The sequence below is a fragment of the Pieris brassicae genome, chromosome 4 (assembly GCF_905147105.1).
Source record: "Pieris brassicae chromosome 4, ilPieBrab1.1, whole genome shotgun sequence".
Classification (NCBI taxonomy): domain Eukaryota; kingdom Metazoa; phylum Arthropoda; class Insecta; order Lepidoptera; family Pieridae; genus Pieris; species Pieris brassicae.
Window position 1 is genome coordinate 16125661 of NC_059668.1, and position 14618 is coordinate 16140278.

The 14618-nt window shown below is 32.7% G+C and overlaps 1 protein-coding gene across 5 annotated transcripts in view; it reads left to right on the plus strand.

The window, feature by feature from the left end:
* LOC123708487 (zinc finger protein ush) overlaps positions 1–14618 on the plus strand; it is a 139261-nt gene that overhangs the window by 84446 nt on the left and 40197 nt on the right. For 2 of the 5 annotated variants that reach the window (XM_045659220.1, XM_045659221.1), the window contains exon 2: positions 11483–11507. The exons of 2 other annotated variants lie outside the window; for them this stretch is intronic. In XM_045659220.1, coding sequence (XP_045515176.1) covers positions 11495–11507 — 13 coding nt within the window. In that variant the 5' untranslated portion in view covers positions 11483–11494. Of the gene's footprint in view, positions 1–8284; positions 8365–11482; positions 11508–14618 lie in introns of those variants that run through there. One more of the 5 variants, XM_045659222.1, reaches the window with a different exon arrangement.

Sequence of the window (14618 nt, forward strand, 5' to 3'; positions counted from 1 at the left end):
TTGCCGTTTCTAGTCGCAAACTTTCTATTTATTATATTTATTTGTAGCATAAATTTATAGGTTTTTGTAAAGCAATTGTTTTTTAAACATTAGGATATAAATATTAAAAACAATTTATTATATCAAAATTATAAATATTGTAGTATCAGGCATAAGCAATTTTATTAGTAAAAATAAATCAATAACACAACAACCTTTTTAGGTCTGGGCCTCAGGTTTCTGTATCTGTTTCATGATCATTTGTTGATCACATCTGTGCCTGACGCACGCCTTTTAGGGTCTACGGCATGCCGATGTTTTCCTTTACTGTTCTAGCTAATGTTAAATGCGCACATAGAAATAAAATCCATTGGTGCACAGCCGGGGATCGAACCTAAGACCTCAGGGACAAGAGTCGCATGCTGAAGCCACTAGGCCAACACTGCTCTATTTATTTACTACATAATTTTATAAGTATTTATTTTAAAATTGGTTTAATTTTTAAACTTATCTACAAAGTATTTATGACTTTGGCGCAATCAAAACTTGATTTACATGTCTACAAAAATAACTAAATGTATTTTTTTTACAGGTAAGTCTCCCGTTTTACTAAAGGGCTTCAGTAAGTAATAATTTAGATATTTAGGTAGAAAGTTCCTAAAACACGGAAATATCCTATTTTGACTTGCCTCTGACTCCTTCAAATCTCGAACATTCACCTACATCAAAACAACCTATAACACTAAAACATTATTGCATCAGCAATAAATCTGCAGCTGAGTGCGAGCCACGCCCACCGATACCAAGATACCATTTAACTACCCGTTCCCACTTCACACCGAATGTTATTAATTAAATGCTTTGAGATGAAGGCGGAAACGAAAAATCATCTTTGATAGGGATTGTATTGAGCTAAATTTTGCGCGTTGATATTTTGCGCATATTCTTTTGTAACAAAAAAAATGCCTGGAAATATACCATAATACTATTATCACTACAAATATATGCTTTTAAACACCCCATGTATATATTTGTTTTTATTTAGATATAAAGTGTTCTGCCTCCTTAAACCCATAACCCACAACTATTTAGGGTATAAAATCTGAGATACTTATCAGGAATGCACGTAACAATAATAATCCAGTGGCGCTACGACCCCATATGGTTGTAGCGCCACTGGCTGCATCCGTTTCTTCGATTCAATCTTCAATTAGGTGATCAGTCTTTTGTGTGACACAAGTTAATTTATTTATTTGAGCTAGGCTGGTTACCTCACGATGTTTTGCTTCACCTGATTTTTAAATGCGCACGTAAACAGAAAGTCCATTGCTTAAAGGCCGGGGTCGAGACTACGACCTCAGGGATGAGAGTTGCACACACAAGCCACTTAACCAATACTGCTCGTATTGGTTAAGTGGCTGCGCGCGGGGTAATCTTCTACGAAATCCAGTGTGGATGGATAGGATTTTTGTTCAAATTTAATTCTGATAAATGAAGTGATTAATTGGATTAATATCATGATCATAAAAGACTTTTGAATTTAAACTAGTACGACCTAAGATTATTGCCTTAGGTCTTGTACGTACCTGGAGGAAATCCAGGAGGTACTAGCGAAGGGATGAGTCAAAAGTTCTCACAACCGGCAAGCATGCACGGTGAATGTCATCAAGAGGTTTAAGCGAGAAAGGGATACTTTTCCTACCTCTTCGGAAAAAGCCATGTTATTATAAATAAATAAAAATATTCCTAATTTTGTCACATACAGAGAGTTCACAACTACGTGTCGTATAAAATAATAATAAGAAAGAATATGAAATTAAGAAATCGTCTGAAAACAGTTACTTGTTTTGCTATATATGAATTGGAAACTTATAATTCGATTACAGATGAAATGAAAGCCCTGACTGACAACGTCGACCTATCACTGGGAAACGCAGTTATTGATATATGTATATCTAAAGATAGAGGGCAATTAATCAACACTACTAAACATGGGAATGCTACATTTACTATTGACTCCGTCCTACTCACGCGCATGCTTATCGATTCGTAATCGACACTGATTATTCGCATTTAATCTTCGTAGACAAATGTGGAGTTTTGCCGCTAGTTTACGCTGCAGGTAACATAATTTTAAGTTTTGAATGACAATAGGGGATTGCTTTGTGAGCTTTAGTTATTCATTACACAAATGCGAACAACGAAGACCGTAATATAAGGAACAGACTTTTTATCTTAATGACAACACGATTCAAAGGGTAAAATTCACTACTAGCTATTTTCAAATTTCAATTTCATATAGAAGAGGCACACTTAGTAAAATAATACAAATATTTCAACCGGCAATAACTAATACTCACTATTCCTATTTCACTATTGCTTCAGCGTACGACTCTCATACTTGAGGCGGTAGGCTCGATTCCAAGCTGTGTGTGTGTCAAGCACAGGAGGCTGACCACCTACTTGCATATAAGATTGACAATTGACAATTACAATTCATTAAACGGATATATAAATCTTAGGTTTATATCTAAAAAGGTTGTAGGGCCACTGGTTTTTTTTTTTACTAAGACCTTTAATAATTGAATATAACTTCTTTTTTCTGTTTGAACATTCTCACCTAATCTCTCTGGGCGACAGTAGAAGGCTAAAAAATACTTTTGGAGCAGTTCTTTCAGCTGCGGGAAATATATATTCGGAGAAAACAAATACGAAATTCGTTGCATCACTAGTAATTGTCAAGTCTGAATCTTGCTCTAGGTTAGACATTAAATATTATGAGTTTTAATTAACAGAATTTCACCGAATCGTTATAGTTTTCTTGACCTAGAGAGACATAATAAACCCTTAATGAAAATCTAAACGCCAAACGAAACACTTAATGCAAATGATCAAGTGATCTTCAGGCAATAGCAAAAGTGTTAATTCAGCAGATTTCCCATATCAACACCTTGTGAAAGGCAGTCGTGGCGTGGAAAGAGCAAATTGCCGATACCATCAGCCCAAGTGCCATCTCGTGGTCGAGGACGCGCGCGCGCCTAATCGCGTTTAGCTGTTTCGAGGAGCCATCCTCGGATTGCATTTGAGGGTCTTGAGGTTATCGATTTATGCTTGGAAATTATTTTGTAACGGATACCGCGTTTGCATTCGTGTGTCAATTGTCAGAATGGCATTTGTATTTTATACTCTGTGGCTGACTAAAGTTTGTGATGATTGACATTACTACGTAAATATAGTCTGAATTTATTATTACAAACTCTGCGTCAGTTCTGAAAATCATTTACAAAAGTTAATTTCTTACGCTTTACACAATATCTATGTAGAAGTAAAAAGACGTTTTTTTTTTAAATTTATACAAAAATCAACAGCCCACAAAACCTCAAATTAATTTCCAGATAATTCTGACATTAATCTCAATGCAAGGCGAATTTGTCTCTCACGTTGCTTGCACTAACTACATTAATTCTGCGTAAGAAGCCAGCGAATGGATCCCAAACTATCTTCAAACTACAATCGCCGTATTATCTATGCGACTACAGCTACAACCAGTTGACAAAGTGCACTACGTGATATTGTAGCCATTACTCCCTGTGATTCATATCTCCTCCCCCCACTACGAGCCTTACCCCCTTTTCTCTGAGATAACGGTCCGCACGTTGTCCAGATATACCTATTAAGCATGCAACACCGACCTTTATAAATATCCTAACTTATAGACTGAGAACAATGTAAGCTGTAGCTGAATAGCGGCTAAATTATTAACACTATTACTAGTGTACATATACATATCTATACTTAGAACTCAAATCACATCAAAATCTATTCAATAATATTTTTTAATTATTGTGCAAACTTTTTAAGTAAATTAGTACAAAAACACCAACCATTAAGGAGTTTATGTTATTGCCTGACACACTACACGATAAATTCTTTTACTGAGTTACTAAAGAGGGAAGAGAAAAATTCAATCAATACAAAAACACAGATTAAACAGAGAGATAATTAATAATAATTATTGGTTACTATGAACACTTGTGAATGCCAATAGTTTAAAAACAGATCTAATTTACACTTACTACCAGTTCCAAATCAAGGGCTTACAACGGTCAAAAAGAACGAACAAGAAACTCTAATCCCCCCTTTTTACGAAGTCTTGATTTGCTACACAATTTTATGGAAATATAATTATTACACTCGACGCATTGAAACAAAATGTCAAAATAGTAAAGTAAGGAGCGCTCATCTGCAGCCAAACCTTGTTTCCAATTTTAAAATTAGTTTTAGGCGAGATCTCTCTCGCTGGACCACACGTGAAGAATATTCGGAACCACTATATATATTTATTTATTTTTTTACAAAAGCGTGCGTGATACAAAGTGTGAGATGAACAACTATGAATCGATATTTTTATCAAATAAATTCGAAGTGATAATCGCGTAAACCAAAGACCATATCTCGTGATGTGCTGTTCATAAAAAATCTAAAACACGTAAAAGCAAGCCGCGCCACAAAACAATCAACAATTTCGAATCGAGAAATCGGACGTTTATTGTTCGCTATCGAGTTCTGTTTACAACGATGCCCAATTTGCTCGGGAGACTTTTTATCTCACTTTTTCCCGCCAAAACAAAGAGTCGGTATGACAGGTCGGTGTATCTGTGGTCGGGCACACAAAAACGACAATCGCAAAGGAGCAATGGGCGCGCATCGGGCCGTGACAATTGCGTCGTTGCAGGCGCCATATTGGATTATAAATACTATTTCGATTAAATTGCTTTGTTTTGATTGTAATAGATTTTAGTCCCATGTTAATAGCTTACATGTGGCATGATTTAGGTATGATTTGAATTATTAAGACGCTCCCGAACCAGAAACTTAGTGCGTTAATTATAGATTAATTAAAATATTGAATATAATATACTTCTATATGTTCGAAGTAAAAGTCACCTAATTATTTCGTAGCAATATTATACACTACTACAAGTTAATTAATAATGAAGCAATTAAAAACGTTTAAGACTTCTTACACATCGCTTAACAATGTTCTGAAAAGTCATGTACTAACTAGGGCTGTGCAGACAAAAAGTTGTGTTCACCTATACTTGCTCCTTTTTGTGTTCCATATTGTTTTATGTATATTATAAAAATTCTTAGTGTTATATCTAATCAAACATAAGTCGTATAAGACCCTAAGTATGCGTGAATGTATGAGTATGTGAATGGGTATGTAAAAAGAACGGGCGTATACCAATATCACATATATGGTAAATTCGAATTGTATATATAGTATTGCTATTATAAATAAATTACTGTAAAATTCGTAATATTAGCGTGTTTAATCAATTTAAAAGGGCATTAAAGATACACATCAGAATGAGCCTAGAAGTCTCTAATTAGGTCTGCTATCCGATGGCGACGTGCATTTTGTTTGTAATGTAATATTAAGTTTCTCATGTAAAAAATGACTTTGTAATGAGAAATAAAGCATTTAATTAATTTACTGCAACTTAAATGTGTATGTTTAGATACAAAAATTATAGGCTAAGTGAGCACACGCCTAACATCGAGTACTGTAGTGATGTTCTCAAAGTATTCTTATTTTAATCGAGTCTGTGTATCGAGGAGGCGGGTATCGCGCGCTCGTGTGGAACAAAGATAGTGTCGGACACTGGTCTCACTCGATAGCGAGTACAACTCAAAAATCCGCTTCTATTTTTAAAATTTTCAAGAAATATTTTCTGGAATTATTTATAGAAAATTTAAAAATGGAACTTTACATATTTTTGTATAAGATTGATTCTTAAATTAAAAACACACCAAGTTAATAAAACCTCCTTCAGTTTGAAATCTAAAGAACACAAAAATGCCATAATTTAGATATTAAGATTGAATGGCTCAACTACCTTGAATAAACTCAAATTCTTCCGTTTAGGAAAAAATAAGATGAATTGGACGTATTGAAAGTTGGCGCGTGTTTGAATACGATATAGGAATCAATCAAGCTTCAATTTTAGTTCGAAAAGTCATTTCGGTACACGTCGCGTGTCACTCATCGCTAACTTCAGTTAAAAAAATCTTCGGAAGCAATCCGGCTTTGACGTTTGCATCAAAAACGGGGGAAGTGACGCGTCAAACGCGGGATGGATTCGAAAATTAAAATCCCAGTGTGGTAACATTGACGTGTGTCGGTTGCCAGCTCGATTTCAGGCTTGTTCTAAATATGTCAAGTTCTTTGTTATCGAGTAACGTGTGCACGGAAATGAAAGTCCATCGAGTAGACAGCCCTATCATCGATGTTCATATTATTTTAGTAAATTGAAGGCACTAATAAACCCTCTAATTACAAATAAAAAAATGCTACACTTGAATTAAATAGAAATAAATTACTATAAAATTTTATTCTGGAAATCTATGAACTAAAAATCATACTTCTAATAAAATCCCAAGAAATTAAAGTTTGATGTCAATATTAAACAGACATATCAGCGAATGGCTCACCGTTCGTTGTCTCTCGTTCACTTACTCATTCACTCAGTCTAAGCTCTTCGCATTATGAAAGTTAGAGAGTGCACGTAATGTGATAGAACTGTCAAAACTTACTGAAATGCTTTAAATTGTTGCGACAGCGAATAAAAAATTGCTTTTGCGATGATTGATATTCGTAAAAAAACAATTTGAATTTAGCCCCGTGGGTCAAGTTAACGTTCGTTTTGACTCACACAAGGCAAAATAACAAGTGTGAAAAATAATAACTTTCCAGTTCCAGCTTAAGGACTAATAATTTACGTGTATTACTAGATAATTTCAAAAACCTAAGACAAATATATACAATATTAATATAAATCCCCGCAATTTTGATTGCATATTTGCTATATAAGACCTTCAAACACTATGTTTTTTATATATTATGGCAATCGTTTTAGCTTTATGCCAGTTTCAAGTAAAAGGTTGGGAAACTACACGCGAGAAAATATAAACAAAGACATCAAAAGAAAACTAAGGGATAAGCTAGTTAAAAACAAAATATTTACATAAACATATTACATCTTAATATTATTATTGATTATGAAAGAAGATAATACAATAAAGGATAAAGCAACAGGCATGAGATTTTAGTTGAAAACGGAACATTTAGTAATTGTAAGGAATACAGAAAGGAGGTGCATATTGGGAACAAGAAAAGAAAATATTTTTTTTGTTTGTGTCTTATGTAATAAAGAAATAAAAGTAATAAAGTTAAGATAAATTTTATAAAAGTGGAGATTGAATGTAGCTACGAAATAAAGATTGAAAAATACAAAATTATCGGTTCTGTCGTGTCACCGCGTCACCTGTCCTGTGCAAATGAAATCGGTGGCTCACATTATGTTTCTCCACTCAATATTTTTTCTTACCGCTTGTCTTTGAAAATACCATAATCATTTTTACATGATGTTTTGTTTGGTGGTGTTTCCTCTTCGTTGCGTTCCAATTCTAAATTCAAAGTTTAGGAAAACAGTTTGAAATCACTTTCCAATTTCAATTTACTATAATATATAGGAAATTGAAACCATCGTTTCAAATTTAGAACACTTTGTTATTGCCTTATTATTTGACATGCATCTGTGTAATAAACATGGCGACTGCCTGTCATTAGAATTTTGATAAAAGTAAAATCAACATGTGATGCATTTACTAGAGAAAGGGCAATACGTAAGACAAGGTGGTGCAGACTTAACAGTTTTTACTTTATACTCCAGTGAGCTTCCATTCTGCCCTTTTTATTGACCACCCCGCGACAACCCTAGCCGTGGTCTGATTGATGCAGGAGACGCTTGCGCTAATTGACAGAAAAAGCCATTCCGGCCAAACCACACAAAACAGCACGAGCTGAGGTATAAAGGCCGTTAAGGCCAACACCGCGACTAAAGAGTCTTACGGAAAGGCGAAAAACAATAAGTAATGTAATTTTATGTTAAGATGAGTTTTATGTTAAATATTTAAGTCAAGAACATTTACTGTTCTAATGATTTTTTTTAAACGACATTGCATAAAATTTGTAGACGTTATTAGTAATTTTATTATCTATAAAGCATTGCAAGGCCATCGAAATCATTGCAATATTAATTCACTTCTGTGAAATTCGTATACCTTATCATAACCAGTTGCAAATACTTGTTCATGAAATACTAGATAAGTAAATAATGTGTAATGTAACTGATGGTTATCGTATCGTGTAATCCGCCGTGTCCACTGATAAGGGAATCGTAAAAATCGCGGTTGATTAAATGTTATCGCTGCTCGAACGATAACAGCCAGTTTGCGTTCACTTACGAATGGGGAATCAGTTCTTTTGATTTTCTATTTCAAAATTGGACGCCTCTTGCCGGGACTATTCAGAAGCCGGTAAGATAATTTCTGAAATATTAATAAATTCTTTTAATTGAATTGGTTTTTTGTATCATCGTTCTGTGGTCTATACAGGTTGGTTTCATATTTCGGTGGGATTTTGTTTTGTACTTCTTCGACGTTGATAGGTGTACATACCGATAGGAATAAATAAAATTTGATTTTTTTATATTTCAAGACAAGACTACGAGTACTAGTGATAGACTAAGAAACATGTAGCGTGGTAATTAAAGAGACATTTTGAATTTAAAATCCTTTAACTAGTAGCAAAACTTCAATAGTAAAATTTTAAATGTATTATTTTTTAAATTGGAATTTAGTTGTGATAAAACTTAAATATACCTTGAAGTTGAATAAAGTAATATACTTATAACTATTACCGTAATACACAATATTTGTATAGTAACGAAGAACTTTCTATTAAATATATATAAAAAAACTCTTAAAAAACATTTTATTTGTAATATCTCTAAGGATATCGTAAATTATCTGTAAAGAACAAACAATCAGACAACTATCTCCTCTAAAGCAATATACATATTAACTAAAATAGATTGCAACATTTTATCACTCTATCTTATTGACATTAAAAGTCTGATCTCAAAGATAAAATTCGTTATCACATTTTAATTACAAATAATATCTTGTAAATTTTAAAGATAACAAATGCAGTAATTTATTGTAAGCGTTATCAGTAGATAAGTAACTTATTTATGTAATAATGTGTAATTATGACTAGAATTTTTTTTAATACCTACAATGATCTATATTTTATATGAATGGATGACAAGCATCCAACGTTAATAAGTTATATTGCATATTTGTTCTATATTTAAAATACACTGCATTTTATTTCTATAATTAAAAATTGTATTAAAGGTTGAGGTAGAGGCAACAAGGGGAAGGTTAAAAAGCCTTTTTAGGTCAAAAATTGACGCAAAGAAACCTGTCATCTCCCTGTCTATTAAGAGTAAGGATATATGAAACAAATAAGGCCACAAAACAAACAAATATGTAAGCAGACAAACATATGTTTTTATGAATCATCAAATTTTTAGCTTTCTTTTCATTTATCATACACTTTATATACACATATCGTTTTCAAATAGTAACTAGAAATCAAAATTATCAATTCATGTTGTATTTAAAATGTTTTATCATATTTATTAAGGATATGAATCTAAAAACTAGAAAATCACCGGAGAGCTAATGATACATTTTTTAATATCATTAATTTGGCGCCTTTAAACGCGTTTGGTAACTGGCCATATCATAGACTATAAATTCTACAGATAAAATATGATATTACAGATAGCATCTCACTTCTAGTTTTAGTATAATTTGTAAAATATTACGATATTTGTGGATATCAAGTTACTGTCTTACGCTTTTGACTTCGATATATTTATTAATATTTAGATTGTTATCTATTATAATTCAGTATTGATTAATATGCGAACAACATGTATTTCCTAGATGTCTGTGTATAGAAAACATTTATAAAATACATGAATATTAAGAATATATTATTCTTGAAAGTTTTTGTTTTGTATTACCACTAGTTGATCTTTAGAACATAAAATAAAAATGTGTTTATTCATGAGTATGCATTACGATGTGTAAGATTTGAGTACCCTTTTAAGTTAGTAATACCTGTGTCAGGGTTCCCAGCTCTTCTATAACACACTTAATACATAATTCCATAACAAAGCTAATATAACTTACAATTTAAAAAATTTAAAACTACTTACAACTTATAAATAGTAGACGGTCTTACAAGTTCTTTACAAAAGCCTCCTAAAAGTAAAACCGGGGCTGTCGCTAGTGTAAATATAGTAATGAAAATTAATACCAATCGATAAAATCTCCAATCAATAATTTAATGAGGACACACAAATGTGTGTCTTCTTCGAGTCGTTACCGAATAACTTCGTATCTAAATAATCGATTTTACGTGTGTTTTATTCGTTATAATTCATTTGATTATCGTTAATCTACTCCCGTTAGTCGTTTGTAAGCAGCGCGTGATTTAATGACAATCGATAAAATTTTATGAATTCGATACATAAGTATTCGATTATAATCGCAGTATTATAAATCTGTCTTATTAGATTTACAATATTTTGGAGTAACTGATATGGGTAACTAATGAGCTATTTAAACAATTCCAGACCACCATAAAAAGCTTTGTCATAGCATTAAAGCGTTGACAATCGACTCAGAGTAGGAACGCAGGTTTGAACCATTACCAATGGGTGTTTCTTTGCGCGCAAGCGGCATTGTTTAGATTCCATAGTCGACAATTTATTTTAAAAATATCTCGAAACAAATAAATTGCATAATCTAAAAAAATCATGGGCCGGAAGATGTCAAGCCCTAACGCGTGCGCACTTCATAGCTCTTTGGTGAATTATTTCCTGTATGAGCGCCACGTGGATCTATTGTACACATATTTAACAATAATATTTAACGTTTAAAGGAAAGCATATTTCATGGGCAAAATTTTCTTTTTTCATGGCCTTTTAGATATAACTTTTTTATTGTTCTGTGATGGGCCCCAAAAATGGTAGGCAGTGACGAAGTATGGAATGCAGTGGCATCCTTCTGTGAGCAAGAATGCTACAGAAGGAGACAGCGGACTGAGACAGTTTTAGGACGACGAAAAGTAAATACCTCCTATGTATTGTGTACTGCACCGGAGGATTTTGAGCGTAACATGCCGTTGAGGTCCCGGTAGAATGGTAGAGCGTCCCCGGAACCTCTGTAGGAACTACTCGAGGTGGTTTTAGTGGGTATTGCTCACCCAGTGACTTTGCAGAAATTTTGGTGTGGGTCGAGTCCCACATACTCCAACTTTCGGGGGCAGGGGGTGCCCAAATGCATTTCCATCTCGGATATCAAAAACAAAGGTATAACTACTGAATGTTATCCAATGTAAGCCATGTTATCAAGCCTGTTAAAGTTTTCCCTCGAAAATCAACAGAATACAGAACACATCGAAACCACAGATAATAAATTACTTAGTATATATTGCCAGTTCTATACATTTATGTCATAAAGAAAACATAATTTATGCTCTGCCGTATGTTGTATTAAAATGTAATTTTTCTTACAGGTAAGTTCTGCGATGCGCCTAATGTGTAAGTAATGACGCGTATGATGAATTAAGGAAATCGTGAAATATATTGATATTTATTATTGCATGAAATACAAATTATTTATTAACTTAGAAGACGTCGGAATATCTCTGCGTTCCAGTATTTTTGCCTCATAAACGAATATTTTGGTGATATTTAGGTTTAATTGAAAGCAAGTTAAGAAAAAATGTCTCATAATGATGAAAACCGGGTCTCGTTATACTAATTAAAGTATTTTTTATCCAACAAATACATTTGCAACAAAATTCAATCAGATTAAAACTATGAACTATATTAATTTTAAAGTATTTAAAACTCTGCTCAAGTGTTATTAATTAAATAAATAAGACCCTTTATTGAATAAAATATAGATAATTTTGAATGATAGGGACATTATAATCAATATTATTTCATAGAGCCTCATAAATTAGATAAAGATTCCCACTCATTGGACAAATCTGTCCGCACTAATGACGACACCGATTTATTGTCGCAAAATAGCTGACTTTACATATTTAAATATCGGAAAGGGTTTACATGCTAATTAGTCCTTTGTAATTTATGTTTTACTTAAGATTTCTTTAAGTACAAAAGACATTTATCTTTTTTAAAGTATGCTTGATTAAACATTTTTATATTTTGACGGTAAAGATGGTTTGAATGGTAAAGATGCATTTGCACCAGTTTCTATTCGTTCTAATTTCATTTTTTTTCAATTAGATTATATATAACCTGGCTTATTTTAATTTATGTTTTAATTTATGCTTGAAACCTTTAAATATTAAATCAAAAGCTCATTTAATTCATTCGCAGTTATCTAAAATATCAAATTCTTAAACTCCTCCGAAATGGCTTGACCGATTTACGTGAAATTGTGTGCATATCGTTAAGGTCTACGAAACGGACATCTATTTTTAATTCCCCTACATGTTAAGGGTGTTCCACCCCAAAATTTTCTGTTTTATGATACAGCATACAAAAATACATACAACCCTCGACGATCAACCCGAAAATTGTTAATTAAAAACTTATGACTTGAACTTCGGAGGTTTATATAGAGTAAAATTCACAAAAACCTAAAAAGTTTTCATTCCTGAAAACCGAAAAGTCTCTGGGGTAGCATAGCAGAATGTTCCACGTTGGTATGTACTAAAAAGGTGCGTAAGTTCTGACTAATATGAGAATGGAACATTTCGAATTTCGCGTAGGCAGCTAGTAGTCTATTACAGACAAAGCAAGCCTAGAAACTTAGATCTTCATTTACATTTTTCAAATTATCCTATACAAAATTATTTTAATTAGATATAGCAAACCATTATAAATCTAATAAGACAATGTATCAACCTGCTACACAAATATCACACAGAATCAACGAACAATTACCAAAGTTCCCGCATCAAGCTGACAAATATCAAGTCTTTACAAATACGCCAGATTTTTATTCCGTCGAGTTTTTATCTCGCGGCCCCAGGGGCGACCCTTGGTACACAATTTTTCAACGCGATATACCTAACTGTGGCAATTTGAGTCTTTAAAAAGTAAAAAGTTTATCGTCAAACTTCGCACTCGTCCGTCGCGGATGATATATCGTGCCGCATTAATCTTTTCTGTTTAAACTTTAATTGTTGGTTAAGGTTTTCAAATGTTTCTGCTCTTAGTACAATATGCCTAGATTAATGAATTTGTCAATGGTTTAAGACTCTTTGGCATTATCGCATTACTTGAAAAATTAAAATCACTATTCGTTCTACTATAAATCTCATATTTAACACCTAGTAATTATCATTATCTTCATAATATATTCATTCATTAAAGTACACCAATGAATATCCTATAGTAATTGTTACAATCTATCTATTCTAAAATGCATGACAATTACGGTGAAAATAGTTACAAAAAATCATAAAAATATTCTTCACCAACTGTTTGCTTTTTTGGAATTGATCAGCCCACTACCGAATATACCAAGTAGTATTTATTCTGTTATATTCGGAAAAATTGGAATAACAGGTGCCTAAACTCTTAGGTTGGTTTTGGCAGACGGAATTTGGAAAATTCTGTTGATTTTGAAACTTGGGAATGGATAAGGGACGACAATATTAATATTCTGTAAGAGGTTACTGTTCTGTACCATTTAACAATTTGTAAAAGAACGTCTTTATCATCTGTCTGATCTTCTGAATGTGTAGCTTGTATATTAACAGAAAAGATACATAACATCTATTAAATATTGTTAATCATAAACACATAAGGCTATATTCGATAATATCAGCACCAAAAGTTTTCGTTTTCAATATATTTTTAATACTTCCATCTTTTGTCTAAATTGTATGAAACTTGAAAACAAGCTAGCATTCGCATTTATATTTAAGTTTAAATGAAGCTTATCAAAGGTAACAATTTGCGTATGTCTCGAGGCGGGATGAGTTTATTAAACTTTTTTACGTCAGCTCCCGGAGTACTGGATAAATTGTGGAGCGATAACTCACCGCAGCTAAACGAGGTTAATACGTTAAACAGAGTTTAAGTGGAGTTAGTGGCTCCGGGCTTTCCGCTTCTAAGTTTGAATTTGATTTTTTTTGCGCCTGATAAGATGAGAAGTATGAATGGACTGTTGAATTTTCCCCTAAGCACCTAAGACTGACTTCGTACAGGAGGTATGGAGGTATAGACAATATTCAATATTACGAAAACTTTATTTTAAATAAAAACTTTTTATTATTATTACTATGTTAAGCAATTTGTAAATACTTATTTTAATATATTTTAAAACTTACTTTTATTTAAAAATGAGACAATTCTCTTAACTAGTTTCTGATAGTCATTTCATTCATCTTTTTTAATAAATAACAATTCAACAATATACAATTGTAACTGTACATTAATTATCCAAACAAAGTTCACTTTAGTAAATGCATCCGCCAGAATGTAAATTTTTCGTAATAAAAAAATCTCATTAACAAAATATCCGCCATTTTGTTTCGATAAGCTTTAAGTTTGTATTGTGGGATCGCACAAAATAATGTATCTAGGGGTGATCAATGAAGCACAAATTTGATCACCCGATAAGCCTACAATATCCGGCCATTGATGGTGTAATGGATCTAGATAATT